Source organism: Trichechus manatus, unplaced genomic scaffold (genome assembly GCF_000243295.1).
Source record: "Trichechus manatus latirostris isolate Lorelei unplaced genomic scaffold, TriManLat1.0 scaffold00207, whole genome shotgun sequence".
Taxonomy (NCBI): domain Eukaryota; kingdom Metazoa; phylum Chordata; class Mammalia; order Sirenia; family Trichechidae; genus Trichechus; species Trichechus manatus.
The window spans coordinates 361,288-379,396 of NW_004444143.1; the positions used below are offsets into that span (position 1 = coordinate 361,288).

Sequence of the window (18,109 nt, forward strand, 5' to 3'; positions counted from 1 at the left end):
CCTGCTTCCTTGATTTTCTGTGCACTTTTAGTATAGAGTCTCAAAATCTTTGAATAAAGACTCCTTCAGTGTCATTAGTTTACCTCATTTTAATGCAAGAAGAGATAAGAGGGAAATTCCAAGGATTTTGTAGCTAACAAATTTTACCTTTATCTCTTCCTCCTCCAAATTTAGATATCTGTTTAAATATTATAAGTTGAACAGTAACTTAAAAAGCAATACCGGCAATTAGAAAAGCAGATTGTTTTAGAGGTTAAAGGTTTTATTTCACAAGATATAGTAACAATCTCTGAAGTCCAGGTGCTTTGAAACCACCTTTTTTACAAGTAACAGTTACTCTTAAATTTTATAATTGAAATCAGAACGTAATATTCCAGGTTATAAATTGTCATATGATTCTAAACACTGGACAGGAGGGATGTGAGATTGGTTATCTCTTGAATACTCTCAGCATAACAGGCATTTTGAGCTAGCCTTATGACTCAGAATGATATGTGTTTTTCTGAACTGAGGAGAAGGGGCATTTTTCTTGTCTTCCTGACATTTTTTTCCGCTGTGCTCACAGCCAAGCACTAGAATTCCGTTAGCACCAATAGAAAAGATCAGATTTAAGAATCTTACACTTAAAATATCTAAAAGGAAGTGGACAAAAATAACTCTAATTCAAATGGAATACCGGGCATGTATTATTCAGGTACTACAGTAACTGTCATTAATTTTTTTCACAGTCCCTAAAAAAAATCTAAAGTTTCTCTCGATACTATTTTTACGTGGCCAAGCACATCCAGTAATCAGTCAGTTTCATTTTTCTTCGTGTGTGTGTGTGTGTGTGTGTGTGTGTGTGTGTTTGAGACAACCTCTCTGGAGTCCTCTGCCCATTTGGATTAATTAATGGCTAGACCTCCTGCTCAGTTGCTACCTTGGAACTTCTCTCCAATTTCATACAAATCAGTTTTACCTCTTTCTCTGTGAGATCCCTGTGTGCTAGATTCCACTCTCCCCTCATTCTTGGTTTATACCCTCATTTTGGTAGTACATGTGCTCTAGTTACTTCCTGAGGAAAGGTACATTTCAAATAATGTTTTTGAGCCTAGCAAGTCTGGGGACATCTTTATTCTACCTACACTTTGTTTACGTATAAAATTCTAGGCAATAAACTATTTTCCCTAAGAAATGTAAATGCATTTCTCCACTGTCCTCTTTTAGTGTTACTGATGCCATTCTGATTTTTATAACTTTGTGTGTAACCTGTTTTCTATCTCTTATTCTCTCAATGTGTTGAGAATCTTCTCTTTGTTCCCAGAGTTCTGAAATTTTTTGATGATGTCTTCTGGGGTAGAGGTTTTTTTTTTCCATTAACCGTGCTGGATATATGGTGAATCCCTTTGGTTTACAAATATGTTTTAATACTTTAAAATTTTTTGAAAACTAATATTTTTACTCTTCCATATTCCCTCTCCTATTAACATGATACTGACATTTATGGACTGAGTGTAATTTTCTTTTTCCTATTTCATCTTTATGCATTGTTGTTCCACTTTCTAGGAGACAGACTCAACTTTAATTTCCAAATTATGTTTGTTCATTTTTAATTTCTAAGGACTATTTCTTATTTTGATTGTTCTCTTTTTTATTTCACATCTCTAGTATCTCTGTGATGTTAATTATAATCTTTTTCTTTGAAACCTGCTTCTTTCCAATATTTATGTTTCATCAGTATTTCATATTTGTTTTTGTGTCTTTTATATTAAATGTTATTCTCAAAATTCTGGTGATTCTTGGCTGTCAGTTCATATTTAAGAATGATGGGTTAAAACTGTTTGTGATCTTTATGTGTCTATAGTTAGGGATTTTTGATTAGTGGACTCTACTATAGAATGGTTGAATTAGAACCTAGGACTTTATCATGGAGTCCCAAATGCCAGTATCTGTAGGCCTTTTCTTTTTAATCCTCTCATCTCCTACCTGGAGGTACATGCCCGCATTCATGAGGATAAGGAACAGAAAGGAATTGGAGGTCTCACTATTCAGTATATAAACTTTCACATAATTCCCTGTTTTTTAATATGAGGCATTTCCTCTGCATCTACTTCATCTGTTCCTAAATCTGTAGCTTCTCTGGCTCATTTTCTCTAGTAAGTAAACCTTCCTTTTCCTGCTGAGATGGTGGAGACATGGCCACTTCCTACATAGATTGAAGGGAAGAGTGTATTGGTTAAGGTTCAGTTACAGACAAAATACTAGTTCTTATTTCAAGAAGGAAAAAATTTATATCAAGTTATTAAATGGCTTACAGAATCTTTGGGAGGAATGAAAGGATAGACTGTAGGATAAGCTTCCAGGAATGATTCTCAAACTCACACCATAGAACTGAGTTGCTAAGAGAGCCCCTTCTGTCACCACGATCAAGAAGTTGTTTTTGGTTAAACCAGGAAGATGCTAGCTGTGGACTCCAGAAACAAGCTGCAGCTTTTGTAGTATCATGAGCATAATGTATGCCTCATACCCAGTCTGTTTCTTCTTTTTATTCAGTTCTGAATGAAAATGTTTTGTTAGTGCATTGGATATGGTGAATGTAAATCATATCCAGAAACTTACGTACTGTGTCTAGGAAATGTAGTTTTTGACTGTCTCAGCCTCTTCAGGTTGAAAAAACACAGAAGTCTGGAATAGAGGTTACCTAAGCAAAGTCACAATACTTGCATCAGGGCATCTAACTACTCCCCATTCAAACTTTTCAGCCCCATTCTTATCCCCACCTTTTGAATACCTGAATCCTCTAGTGCATGAGCTTTTATTGCTTATTGGCATTTTCATCCTTGTAGTACTTTTACTTTAGCTTCTTAGCTCTGCTATCACTTAATAGTTCCCCATAAACCTTTCATCTTCCAGTATTTTGTTGAAATCTCTTGTTCACCCTTGTTTAAATTCCTTTTTTTTTTTTTTTTGTCCTGATGGGTTTGACCTTTCATTTTTTGACTGTCGTTTTAATGCAGTTTTAGCAAGGAAGAGAAATACACGTGTACATTCAGTCTACTGTGTTTAACCACAGTGTTAATTTTATCCTCTGGTCATTCATCACCCTATCCAGCTATTTATGTGTCCACCCTTTCATCTTAATTATTTTATTTATTTTACTGATTTTTATGTTGTACAGAGACAATTTGAAAAGCAATCAAAGCTACTTTGGCCTATAAATATCAGTTTTCTCTTCCTAATATTTTCTATAGAATTTACCTTCTCAAACCTTAGGAACTAGGGATGTTTGCACTTTGGATTTCTTTCACATTGGGAAACTAAGGCCAACATCAGACATTCAACTTCATGTGAGAAAACTTCTGAAATGTTATTAATAGTATAGTATTAAAAAATTACAAATGATATTTGGTTTTACATTTTAGAAATTTGGGAAGTTGATGAGCAGATCGAGAAGCAACAGGAAACACTTGTGAGGAAAGTCACATCCATCTCCAAGGAAACTCTAATTAAAGACAAAGTCAATGAATGCAAAAAGGTTGCAAAAATAATTCATCTGAACTCAGATATTGCTACTTCAAGACAAAGCTTCTGTGAATGTGACTCACTTGATAAGGATTTGGAACACAATTTAGACTTACTTTATTTTGAGAAAAGCTGTGTAAAAGAGAAAAATTATGAATATAATGAGTATGGGAAACTTTTTTACCATTTCTCATCTCATGTAACTCCTTTTAAGTGTAATCAGTGTGGACAAGAGTTCAATCATAAATTTGACCTCATCAGACATGAGAGAATTCATGCTGGGGAGAAACCCTATCAATGTAAGGAATGTGGAAAAGCCTTCAGCAGGAAGGAAAATCTTATTACACATCAAAAAATTCATACTGGGGAAAAACCTTATAAGTGTAATGAATGTGGAAAGGCTTTCATTCAGATGTCAAACCTTATTAGACACCAGAGAATTCATACCGGGGAAAAGCCTTACGCATGTAAGGATTGTTGGAAAGCCTTCAGTCAGAAATCAAATCTCATTGAACACGAGAGAATTCATACTGGAGAAAAACCCTATGAATGTAAGGAATGTGGGAAATCCTTCAGCCAGAAGCAAAACCTTATTGAGCATGAGAAAATTCATACTGGGGAGAAACCTTATGCATGTAATGAATGTGGTAGAGCTTTTTCTCGAATGTCATCTGTTACTCTACACATGAGAAGTCACACAGGGGAGAAACCTTATAAATGTAATAAATGTGGGAAAGCTTTCTCTCAATGCTCAGTATTTATTATACATATGAGAAGTCATACAGGTGAGAAACCCTATGTATGTAGTGAATGTGGGAAAGCATTCTCTCAAAGTTCATCCCTTACCGTACATATGAGAAATCATACAGCTGAGAAACCCTATGAATGTAATCAATGTGGTAAAGCCTTCAGCCGGAAAGAAAACCTCATTACACATCAGAAAATTCATACTGGAGAGAAACCTTATGAATGTAATGAATGTCGGAAAGCCTTTATTCAGATGTCAAACCTTATTCGACACCAGAGAATTCATACTGGTGAGAAACCCTATGCATGTACAGTATGTGGGAAAACCTTTAGCCAGAAATCAAATCTTACTGAACATGAGAAAATTCATACTGGGGAGAAACCATATCATTGTAATCAGTGTGGAAAAGCTTTCAGTCAGAGACAAAATCTCCTTGAGCATGAGAAAATTCATACTGGAGAGAAACCATTTATATGTAACGAATGTGGTAAAGCTTTCTCTCGAATCTCATCCCTTACTCTTCATGTGAGAAGTCATACGGGGGAGAAACCCTATGAATGTAATAAATGTGGAAAAGCCTTCTCTCAGTGTTCATTACTTATTATACATATGAGGAGTCATACTGGTGAGAAACCCTTTGAATGTAATGAGTGTGGGAAAGCATTCTCTCAAAGAGCATCCCTTTCTATACATAAGAGAGGTCATACAGGTGAGAAACGCCGAGTGTACTGAATGAGAGAAGGCCTTTTCTTCAATTCAAACCGTATTCTAACTTTTAAAATATCTTGGAATAAACAACAACAACAAAAATTCATCACATCTTTATGGAAAAAAATTGTAAAACCATTAAAGGGCGTAAGACTTGAATATATGCAGAGAAATACCATGTACCTAAATGGGAAAATCCAATATCATAAAACTATCAGTTCTCCCAAATTGATAGACTAATGCAGTTCCAGACAAAATCTCACAAGAATATTTTAGGATATTTATAAAATGATCCTAAAATCATGTCAAATAGAAGTCTATAGATTGCTGAGACAATTTTGAAAAAGAACAAAGAGGAAACACCCTCATACCATATTCTATGCATATTATAAAAGTTATAGTCTTTAAAAATTGATCTGTATTAATGCATTAATAGGTAAATAAACAGGTTTTACAGAAGAGTGCCTAGAGCAGTCCCCAGAGTATATGTGAATGTGATGTTAGACAAGACATCATGAATAAGTAGGGAAATGATTTCTTAGTTGATACAAAATGTTGAACTATTTGACTCTCCATATTGGGGAAAATAAACCTTACAACATATAAAGAAACAGTTCCAAAGGGTTTGAACACTGGACTGTGAAAAGCCAAACTTTGAAACTATTAGGAGAAAATACAGGAGACTGTCTTTATGACGTTGAGGCAGATAAGCATTTTCTAAAAATAAAAATACCCTGCAATTCCACTTCTGCATATATATCCTAAAGAAACTCACAGGGGTGTGTGTGTGTGTGTGTGTGTGTGTGTGTGTGTGTGTGCCTGAATTGGAAACAACCTAAACATTCATCAGAGGGGTAATGGATAAATAAAATATGATATATCCAAATGATGGAATTCTATACAACAGGTAAAAGCAGTATATTTGTAACATGGATGGTTATCTGAAACAATGTCAAATGAAAAAGTCAAGATACAAATGATATTGTATAATAACATTTCATGGAAATTGAAATCACAAAGAACAGAGCTATGTTTTTATTATATGTATGTAAAATTAAATGGATTAGAAGGGTATATACCAAATTATTGATAGTGGTTGTGTCTAGCGTATTGGGATTGGTGATGCTGATTGAAAGGGGCCTTTAGCTTTACTTGTAATTTTTTATGTCTTAAAAAGAAGACTGGTAGCATATAAAATAAATCTTCAAGTTATGTTGTGTCATGGTAATATGGGTGTCTTCTAGCATTTTTCTACTTATTTCTCAGAATTAAAGGACCAGGGGAAAGCCTGTGCCTATAGAAAATAAGTTATAATGGATCCATACGCCTTATCAGATGCTAAACTATTTCACTGAAATATTTCCAGAAAATTAGAAATGATAGTCATGTTTACTATGTAATATAAAATTAATATATTTTCTCAATTCTGCGATGCATATTTTTTTACACTAACGTTTTTGGAATCAGGACCCATCTTTCAATTAATGGTGTCTTAGGTTTAAGTAAATATGTAATTTATTAAAAATTTTAAAATCAGATGACAGTGTAACAAATCAAATATGTTTTTACTTACTATTTTAGGTCATCATGGTATACTATTCATGGTCCCCATCTGTTCAGTATGTCTAGCATTATTTGATAACATATTTGTTGTTTTCATAACTAATTAATATGGGCAGAGTATGGAGAGAATACAATTTTTATTAGAAATCGACTCTGGGATATTAGTTTTCTTGTCCTGTGAGTTCCCATGTGACTAACATAGGTGTTAGTATTTTTAATTATTACAATATTTTGAAATGAGAATCCCATTTTATTTTGAAATGGCCATAAGCAGTCCATCGAATGATCATTTTATGCTTTCCACAACCCTTGATTTATATAACCTCTCTTTTTTGAGTTGGAAGCAATGGAGGTAGTCTCAGGCCCTAGTGATAACATAGTTCCTCTAAAAGGATCTGATTCTCTGTAACAATGCATGAACCAGGCATTACATAAGACGATTTTTTTATTATGCCATCTCCACAATATTACTTGGTATAAAGAAAGCCATTAATGCCTTTTTAAAAGGGGATTGGGGCTGGGGGTGTTGATCAAATGAAATCTTTTGCTGTTACGTTTGAACATCAACTACACCTGTTTGAAGCTAATTTAACAAAATTAAGTCCCTTTCAAACTAAAATTGTGAGGAACAATCATGACTATCAATGTTTGACTTTTAGCAGCTGTATTTGAAGATTGGCAATGACTTATGAGTGAATATAGCAGGGACTTATTTTTATGAAAACTACCATTTACCAAAACTTAAATATCTATATGAGTATTAGTGTTTTCATAATCTCTTCTTTAGTAGGTTATATGATAAATCCAGCTTAGGAAGCACACATAACTGTTTTTGGTAATGGTTTTCAAAGTTAATGTGTTCTCTAGTCAAGAAAACCTGTGTAAATATTTTTAGTTTCAAGAAGACCTTTTTTTGTCTAAATTGTCATTTTCCTCTGTTAACTTTGTGTTTCATGTTTCTTTATTTGGCCTGTACTTCATATGGCTTAAGTTCTCTGCCCCTTTCTTTATTTCGCTGATCTCGGACTCCAGCCCCTCCAGAGGTTGCACTGATGATTCCCCTAAATCTCATTGTTAGACTAGTGTGGCCTGGGGCCTCCAGATAAACAGACACTCCTACCAGGTATGACATTCCAGGGGATTAAGAAGAACCTCCTAGGATCCAAGGGCAAAGACCAGACCTCTCTTTGGGCAAGGGTAAATTCTTTACTCCTCAGTTACGCCTCTGAGTTGTCAGATCCTCCTTCAGGACTGAGGCACTCATACCTCATGCCAACTGCTGGCAACTCAGCTAAGTTCCTGTATAGGAATTGCTTTCAGGTGACGGGAGCTGCCTTGCCAAAGGCTATACTGCCTCCCCATGGGCAGATGGGCAGTGTTGTCTCTTTGCCTCAATTTAGGATGATTCCAAACAGCCATCCCATCTCTAGAGCTCACTGAAAGATTGCAACTGCATCACAGCTCAAATTCTCCTTGCACCTGTTCTGCTTCCCTCATTCCTTACAAGTGGTGTTCCCACAAACTCTCCCCCAGCAAACCTCCTGACCACAAATCATCCCAGAATCTGTTGCCCAGGGAACCTGACATAGGGCAGTAGGTCATTTTACCACAGCAGTCTCAAACTGAGAAAATGTTTTAATGTTTTTTTATTCATTTAAAAATAAACTCTACATGTTAACATATCTTTTATGAAAAACAACTATTGTTTAAACAAAAACATTTAGTGAGAAGGGTGACTTTATCAATTTTTGCAAATCCTTTTAATGTGTGGCTTCGCAGTGGTTAAGAACTCACCTGCTAACCAAAAGGTCGGCAGTTTGAATCCACCAGTTGCTCCTTGGAAACCCTATGGGGCAGTTCTACTCTGTCCTATAGTGTTACTATGAGTTGGAATCAACTCGACAGCAGTGGATTTGGGTTTTTTAATAAAGAGCCAGATTCTCATATCTGTTTCTGCATTCAGTCTGTATCAATGTCATGTGTCACGTAGGCCCCGGGAAACTCTGCTGTACACTTATGAGAGAATGTGAGTGAAAAAGGAAAATAAAGTCCTAGCATCGTTACAAAAATAGTTTTCACCTCAAGGATCCCAAAGGATTCCCAGATCACTCTAAGAACTACTGTTGGACATCTGGCCTGTCTTCAAAAACTAAATATCATAAACTAAAGGGATCAGGGAGACACTGGTACACAATAATATAATAAGTGCCTCCAGATGGAGAGCTTGCAAAGCAAGAAGGAATGGTAGGCAAAGAAAAAGTTTAATGCATGGTGTCTTAGGCTGGGTTCTCTAGAGAAGCAAAACCAGTGAAGCATATTTTTTTTTAAAAAACCAATTCCCGTAGAGTCGATTCCAACACATAGCGGCCCTATAGGAAAGAGTAGAACTGCCCCATAGGGTTTCCAAGGAGCACCTAGTGGATTCAAACTGCCAATCTTTTGGTTAGCAGCTGTAGCACTTGACCACTGTGCCACTAAGTCCCCAAGCGCGTATAGGTATATAAATACAGAAACAGATTTATCTCAAGGAAATGGCTCACGTGATTGTGGAAGCTGGCAAGTCTCAAATCCATGGGTCAGGCATCAGGCTGGTAACTTCTGCTGACTCACACGGTTGTAGGGCCTGACGAACGCAAATCAGCAGGCTAAGTGCTTAGCTGCTAACTAAAAGGTCAAAGTTGAAGGGAGAAAGAAGTGGTAGTTGCTTCCATAAAGGTTACAGCCTTGGAAACCGTGTGGGGCAGTTCTACTCTGTCCTATAGGGTCACTGCAAGTCAGGATGAATCAATAGCAACAGGTTTTTTGTTTTTAGTGCCGCTCTTGGGGTGAAATGTCCGCTGCCGGTGCAGCTTTTGAACAGCTCTTCGCTCCGTCAGGAGAGCTTCGCCGCACTCTGCTGCTATTGTCCGGGCCCACTGGTTGTCTCGGGGGTTCCTGGCATCATCACTGCTCGCCCACAGCCCTAGGCGTGTTACAGGGCTTTTACACGGGTCTGAAGGCGTTTCCAGTGCCGGAGTACTGGGCTTCTACGCCCTAACGGACGCACCAATCCCTCTCAGATCTCAGCCAAGAAGCTCCCTCCTCGGGTAGCACCTACCTGCCCTGGATGGCACCTGCACTCCAGGCAGGCTCTGTGCTCCGGCCGACGCGCCCTGCCGCGGCCTGCTCTGCTGGCCTCTCACCGCCACCTCTGGGCCTGCTGTGGTCTCTGGTGCTTTTGGTGCCACCCAGCCCTGAGTGCGTTACAGCTCTGTACTGTGTACAGTTTTTTACCTGGCCTGGAAAGGGCCTCAGCACAGGGCCTCTGTATCCCAAAGGAGGCGGTCTCCTCCAGGCACTCATCAACCAGAATGCACCCAAACCTCTGTGTTTCAGGGCTCCTTATAAGCCATTCCTCATGCTCCTTGTCAATTACAGGGTGAGGTCTCCTTACTAGACTGAAGCACAACAAATCTTCAATTACCCAGGAAGGGCCAATCAACTGAAGAAATTCCCTAAGTTGTTCTTTTCCAAAACCAAGGTAAAAGGTCACATAAAGCAAATAACCAAGGGCGAAAGGCCACATAAGGGAACGCACTGCACCACACTCCCTCTTACTCCCTCCCGTGCATCCCTGGTCCCCACTAATGAACTTTGATCTCTATATGCCTTGCTTTCCTACTGCTGATGTAACAGAAGTAACACAAGTGGGTGGTTTTAAAGAACAGAAATTTGTTTCCTCACACTTCAGGAGGCTATAAGTCGGAATCCAGGGTGCTGGCTACAGGAGAAGGCTCCCTCTCTGTCAGCTCTGGGGGAAGATCCTCATTGTCTCTTTCAGCCTCTGTAGCCCCAGCATTCCATGGTTCCTTGGCAATCTTCTCATGGCATCAATCTTCCTCCATTTGTGCTTCTTTGTTGAATCTGATTAAGTTTAGGACACACCACCACCTTGATATGGCCTTATTAACATAACAAAGAAAACTCTACCCAAATGGGATTACATCCACAAGTATAGGGGTTAGAATTCTTAGTTATCTAGTATAGCTATAACAGAAATACCACAAATGGGTAGCTTTAACAGAAATATATTTTCTCACAGTTGCTGTTGCTAGGTGCCGTCGTGTTGGTTCCAATTCATAGCGACCCTATATACAACAGAACAAAACACTGCCTGGTCCTGTGCCACCCTCACAATCACAACTGAGCCCATTATTGCAGCCACTGTGTCAGTCCATCTCGTTGAGGGTCTTCCTCTTTTTCGATGACCTTCTACTAAGCATGATGTCCTTCTTCAGGGACTAATCCCTCCTGATAGCATGTCCAAAGTATATGAGACAAAGTCTCGCCATCTTTCCTTCTAAGGAGCATTCTCGTTGTACTTGTTCCAAGGCAAATTTGTTCTTTCTTTGGGCAGTCCATGGTATATTCAATATTCTTCACCAACTTCACAGTTCAAAGGCATCAATTCTTCAGTCTTCCTTATTCATTGTTCAGCTTTTGCATGCATATGATGCGTTTGAAAACACCATGGCTTGGGTCAGGTGCACCTTAGTCTTCAAGGTGACATCTTTGCTTTTTAACACTGTAAAAAGGTCTTTTGCAGCAGATTTGCCGAATGCAATGTGTCATTTGATTTCTCGACTGCTGCTTCCATAGATGTTAATTGTAGATCCAAATAAAATGACATCCTTGACAACTTCAATCTTTTCTCCATTTATCATGACGTTGCTTATTGGTCCAGTTGTGAGGATTTAGGTTTCTTTATGTTGAGGTGTAATCCACACTGAAGGCTGTGGTCTTTAATCTTCATCAGTAAGTGCTTCAAGTCCTCTTCACTTTCAGCAAGGAAGGTTGTGTCGTGTGCATAACACAGGTTGATAATGAGTCTTCCTCCAATCCTGACACCCGGTTCTTCCTCATGTATTCCAGCTTCTCGGATTAGCTGCTCAGCATACAGATTGGATAGGTATGGTGAAAGGATACAAACCTGACGCACATCTTTCCTGACTTTAAACCACACAGTATCCCCTTGTTCTGTTCAAACGGCTGCCTCTTGATCTATGTACAGGTTCCTCATGAGTAGAACTAAATGTTCTGGAATTCTTCTTCTCAATGTTATCCATAATTTGTTATGATCCACACAGTCAAATGCCTTTGTATAGTCAATAAAAGACAAGTAAACATTTTTCTGGTATTCTCTGCTTTCAGCCAGGATCCATTGGTTCCACGTGATATCCCTGGTTCCATGTCCTCTTCTGAATCTGGCTTGAATTTCTGGTGGTTCCCTGTTGATATACTGCTGCAGCCAATTTTGAATGATCTTCAGCAAAATTTTACTTGCGTGTGATATTAATGATATTGTGCGATAATTTCCGCATTCAGTTGGATCACGTCACAGTTGGATCTCTCACAGTTTAGGAGGCTAGAAGTCTGAATTCAGGGTTCTGGCTCTAGGGGAAGCATTTCTCTCTCTGTCGGCTCTGGAGGAAGGTCCTTTTCTCTTTTGAGCTTCTACTCCTGGGTGATCTTCATGTGGCTTTGTATCTGTCTTCCCCATCTCTGCTTCTCTGCTTGTTTGCTTAACCTCTTTTATATCTCAAAAGAGATTGGCTTAAGACACACCCTACACTAATCCTGTCTCACTAATATAGCAAAGAAAACCCATTCCCAAATGGGATTTTAATTATAGATACAGGGGTTAGGAGTTACACCACGTATTTTGGGGGGACAAAATTCAATTCATCACAGATACCAACACAATGGGGACACAATGCAATCTATAACACTATACATTGCCTATTCTAGATATTTCATATAAGTGAAATTATACAATAATTGTCCTTTTGTGATTGAGTTAATTTACTCAGCATGTTTCAAGATTTATCCATTTAGTAGCATGTATCAAGACTTCGTTTTTAAGAAACAATCTTCGTTGGTTACAAGGGATGGGAGGGGTGGGGAAAATACTAAATAGATAATAGATAAGTGGTAACTTTGGTGAAGGGTAAGACAGTACACAGTACTGGGGAAGCCAGCACAACTTGTACAAGGAATGGTCATGGAAACTCCAGAGACACATCCAAACTCCCTGAGGGACTGAATTGCTCGGCGGAGGGCTGTGGGGACCATGGTCTCGGAGAACATCTAGCTCAATTGGCATAACAGTTTATAAAGAAAATGTTCTACATTCTACCTTGGTGAGCAGCATCTGGGGTCTTAAAAGCCTGTAAGCAGCCATCTAAGATACTCCACTGGTCTCACCCGTTCGGGAGCAAAGGAGAATGAAGAAAACAAGATAGAAAGGAAAGATTAGTCCAAAGGACTAAGGGACCACAACTACCATGGCCTCCAACCAGACTGAGTCCAATACAACTAGATGGTGCCTGGCTACCATCACTGACTGCTCTAACTGGATCACAACAGAGGGTCCCAGACAGAGCTGGAGAAAAATGTAGAACAAAATTCTAACTCACAAAAAAAGACCAGACTTACTGGCCTGACAGAGACTGGAAAAACCCTGAAAGTATGGCCACCAGATACCCTTTTAGCTCAGTAATGAAGTCACTCCCGAGGTTCACCCTTCAGCCAAAGATTAGACAACCCCATAAAACAAAACAAGACTAATGGGGCACAACAGTCCAGGGACAAGGACTAGAAGGCAGGAAGGGACAGGAAAGCTGGTAATAGGGAACCCAAGGTTGAGAAGGGACAGTGTTGACATGTCGTGGGGTTAACCATTGTCATAAAACAATATGTGTACTGCTTAATGAGAATCTATTCAGTAAACCTTCATCTAAAGTACAATAAAAAAAAGATTTCATTTTTCTTTATGGCTGAGTAGTATTCCATTGCATGTACATACCACATTTTGTTTATCCAGTCATCTGTTGATGGGAATTTAGATTGTTTCCACCTTTTGTCTATTGTGAATAGTGCTGCAATGAACATTGATGTACAACTTTCTGTTTGCATTTCTGCTTTCAATTTTTGGGGGTATGTACCTAGGAGTGGAATTTCTGGGTCAGGTAAGAATTCTATATTTAATCGTTGAAGACCATCAAACTGTTTTCCAATGTGTCTATAACTCTATGGGACTGCCTTGTTTTTCTGGGTCTCCCAAGTTTTCTGCTTTTGACAGAGTGCAGTTTATCACTTTTCGACCACTGTTAGTGGAAAATATTTGAGTTTTCCTTCTCTTACAGGTTTCCGTGTTCTGGCTTTCACAGGTTTTACTGTATATGACTATACACCTACGTATGTGACTATACATTCATTTTTTTCATTGTAGTACATTTTGAAATCAGGAAATCTGAGTTCTCCTACTTTGTTCTTCTTTTTCAAGAGTGTTTTGACTATTCAGAGCCCCTTTCAATTCCATATGAATTTGTGGATCAGCTTTTCCATTTCTGCACAAGAAGTTGTTGATATTTTGATAGATACTGTGTTGAATCTATAGATCACTTTGAGCAGCACTGACATGTTATTAAACAATATTAAATCTTACAACCCATGAACTTGGCATGCCCGGATTTGAGAAACAGTGCGGGCTGAGAGAATTCATAAGAGAGAAGCCAAGCCCGAGAAGAGCCAAGCTGCCAAGTGATGTAATAGAGCCTTTCCTGGTTAAAAAATTTCCTGATTGGTGAGAGTGAACATCTGTTCTTGGGAGAGTGATCACATTTCCTTGGGCTTTAGAAGGTTTGCACCGACTCCTCCCGGACCTCACCCTATGCATTTCTTCATTTATATCCTTCTCTGTTTATATCCCTCTCTGTTATATTAAAATTTGTCATTGCTGATATGGTGTTCATGTGAGCTCTGTGAGATCTTGCAACAACTTTTTGAACCTGGTAAAGAGAAAGAGTGCCATGGGGGGTGAGGACAACTGGTGTCAGAAATAATGGAGAAGTTCAAAACAGAGGTATATATGACCTCCACCTCATAGGAACCAGCTTCATGCTCATTCTTATTCGTGATGTTACCTATTTAAATAGCATACAATAATTCTGTATACTATACAGCTCTGTCTTCCCCCTTTAAGTTGTCGTTGTCACCAATTACATCTTTACACACTGTGTGCCCAACAACATATATTTATAATTATTTCTCATGCAGTTGTCTTTTACATCATGTTTTTGTTGTTAGCTGCCATTGAATTGGCCCTTGACTCATGGCGTTCCAAGACAGAACAAAATGCTGCCTGATCCTGCACCATCCCCATGATCACTTATAGATCAGACTATTGTGATCCATAGTGTTTTCAAAGGTTGATTTTCAGAAGTAAATCACCAGGCCTTTCTTTCTAGTCCATCTTAGTTTTGAAGCTTCACTCAAACATATTCAACATCATAGCTACATGTAAGCATCCACTAACAGATGGTGGGTGTGCATGAGGTGGGAGTCAAACCTGGGCCTCCCACATGCAAGGTGAGAATTCTACTACTGAACCACCAATGCCTTTCGTATCATGTAGGGCATAACAATTAGAGTTACAAACAAAAAAATACAATAAAACTGAACTACCCATGAAATTACCTTTACTGGAGATCATTATTTCTTCACACCGCTTCAAGTTAACATCTACTGTCCTCTCATTTCAGCCTGAAGGATTCCCTTTAGCATTTCTTGAAAGGCCTGTCTGGTGGTAATGTACTCTCTCAACTTTTATTTAGCTGGGAATGTCTTAATTTTTGCCCGTTTAAAATTGTTGTGCTTTAAGTGAAAGTTTACAATTCAAGTTAGTCTCTCATACAAAAATTTATACATACATTGTTATGTGACCCTAGTTGCTCTCCCTATACTGTGACAGCACACTCCTCTTTTCCACCCCAGATTTCCCATGTCCATTCAACCAGCTCCTGAACCTCTCTGCCTTCTCATCTCACCTCTGGACAGGAGCTGCCCATTTAGTCTCATGTATCTACTTGAGCTAAGAAGCACATTCTTCACGAGTATCACTTTATGTCCCATAGTCCAGTCTAATCTTTGTCTGAAGTGCCCTTATTTTTGAAGGACAGTTTTGCCAGATACAGAGTACTTGGTTGATAGGTTTTTTTCTTTCATTACTTTAAATATATAATCTCACTGCCTTTTGGCTTCCATGAATTCTGAGGAGAATTCAGCACTTAATTATATTAAGGACGGCTTGTATGTGATGATTCTCTTCTCTGTTTTTGCTTTCAAGATTCTCTGTTTATCATTATTTTTCGACAGTTTAATTATAAAGTGTCTTGTTATGGATCTCTTTGGGTTTATTTGGATTCGTTGAGCTTTTTGGATGTGTAGATTCATATTTTTTTTATCACGCTTGGGGAAATTTCAGTTATTATTTCTTCAAATATTCTTTCTGCCCCTTTCTTCTCCTTCTGAGACTCGCATAATGTATATGTTGGTCTGCTTAATCGTGTCCCACAGGTCCCTTAGACTTTGTTCACTTTTCTTTATTCTTTCTGTTCCTCAAACTGGATCATTAAGTTCACTGATAGATATATTTTTTTTTTTTTCTTCTTCCAACTTAAACCTGCTATGGAACTTTCCTAGTGAATTTTTCATTTCAGTTATTGCCCTTTTCATCTCCAGAATTTCTGTTTGGTTCTTTGTTTCTAATACCTATCTCTTTACTGATATAGTCATTTTGTTCTTATATCATTTTGTTGATTTCCTTTAATTCTTTGTTCATATTTTCCTTTAGCTCTTTTCAGCATAGTTAAGATAGTTAAAGAGTATCTAGTAAGTTCAATATCTGGGCTTCTTCAGGGATGGTTTCTATTGCTTTCTTTTCTATCTTTAACTGTACCATCCTTCCCTGTTTCTCTGTATGCCTTTTTGTTGTTGTTGCAAATGGGACATGTGAATAATATAATGTGGTAACTCTGTAAATCAAATTTTCCCCTTCCTTGAGTTTTCTGGGAGTTTCTTTCTTTCTTTCCCTCCCTCCCTTCCTCCCTCTTTCCTCCCTCCTTCTTTCCTTTTATTGGTGATGTCTGTAGTCATACATTGGTTTAGTGACTTTTCCAAACTAATTTTGCAAAGACCAGATACCTTGATCTGTGTGTTCTGTGAAGTCTCTGTTACATCATCTCTATTCAGGTAGTGTTCTCACAGAGATTTCATTGAACATAAGGAGTTAGAAATACAAAAAAGAAAGAAAGAAAAATAATGGGGTAGGGAATCCAAACTCTTGCAATCTTTGCAGACTGGCTGTGTATTGGCATACTCCTTCAACACTTTGCAATCTTACCCTGAGCCTAGAGATCCACCAGAGGTGAAAGTTGAGGATTTCCTTGGGTCTTTTCTGAGCGTGCATCTTGTCTTGGGCGTGCATGTGGCTCTCCAAATTATACATGGACACTTTTGGAATGTCCCAATTTCCCACAGAAACTCTCTCCCCAGCTTTTTAACCTTATCCTTAAGCTTCCCACTATACAGCTCAGTCACTGTTTTTTTGCCCCAGGCGACACAGGCTCCTCAGTTCATCTTACAGTGCCTTATGTTACACCTGTTACTCCCTGAGAGACATTTGAGATGTACAAACCAGAGACGAGCACTTTGCTTCAGTCCTTTAGGTAGCTACTCAATGTATTTGAATAGGCTAACATGATAATTTGTGGATAAGGTGTGCTCTGCTCACTCCAAATCCACAGACTGGGGTTCCAAGCTGGAAACATGGGCTGCCACTTCAAATTGGCTACTGAACAAGGGCAGAATGGGGCATGAGCCACTATCAAAAAGACACAAAAATTTCTTACCGTTTTGACAAGTTTTTGCTCATTGCTATAAACATACTGTTCACCTGAGTTCTGACAAGGTTAATTTTGACAGTTTCTGTTTGTTTGTTTTAATGTTTCTGTGGACATGCAGGAGCATGGAACTTCTCATTCAGCCATTTTGTTGACATCACCTATTCTGTCTTAAGTCTTGATATCTGGTAGTGTAAGTCCTTCAAATTCTTCATATTATTTCAGGTCCTTTGCACTTTCATACACATTTTGGAATTAGCTTGTCAATTTCCACAAAAATTGTGCTGGAATTTTGGTTGGGATTGTGTTGAATCTACAAATTGCATTAAATAAAAATCGACATCTTAACAAGAGTCTTACAATTCCATGAACATGGTATATAGGCTTCATTTAGGTCTTCTTTAAATTGTTTTAAAAATGATTATTAGATTTCAGTGTAAAGATTTGGCTCATCTTTTATTGATATATTCCTATTAATTTGATCTTGTATGATAATGTAAAAAGTATTTTTTATAATTTTATTTGCTGCTAATATACAGAAACACAATTTTTAAAATAGTGATCTTTCATGCAATGGCCTGGCTAATTCACTTATTGATTCTAATAGTTTGCAGGTTCTTTTGGACTTGAATTACTTTACATGAAATAATTTGGTCTTTGTCCTTGGTTTCTGAGTGATGACTCGAAACGTTTTGAATTTCCTGAGTAATTACAGTGCTTTTGTTATCTATAGGCCTCCAGACCATACCCAAGAATTTATGCTAGTGAGATGACTTGGGTGGGAGCTGTCCAGGCCAAAAAGACCTACCATGATATCAGCCTCACCTCAGGGGAGGAGGGGCTGAAGATTGAGTTCAATTAATCATGT

The 18,109-nt window shown here is 38.2% G+C and overlaps 1 protein-coding gene across 3 annotated transcripts in view; it reads left to right on the forward strand.

Annotated features, from left to right (window-relative positions):
* Window positions 1-18,109, forward strand: part of ZNF568 (zinc finger protein 568) — a 100,947-nt gene that overhangs the window by 28,404 nt on the left and 54,434 nt on the right. For 2 of the 3 annotated variants that reach the window (XM_023742256.1, XM_023742255.1), the window contains one exon: window positions 3,402-5,726. In XM_023742256.1, coding sequence (XP_023598024.1) covers window positions 3,402-4,981 — 1,580 coding nt within the window. In that variant the 3' untranslated portion in view covers window positions 4,982-5,726. Of the gene's footprint in view, window positions 1-3,401; window positions 5,727-18,109 lie in introns of those variants that run through there. The other variant, XM_023742258.1, reaches the window with a different exon arrangement.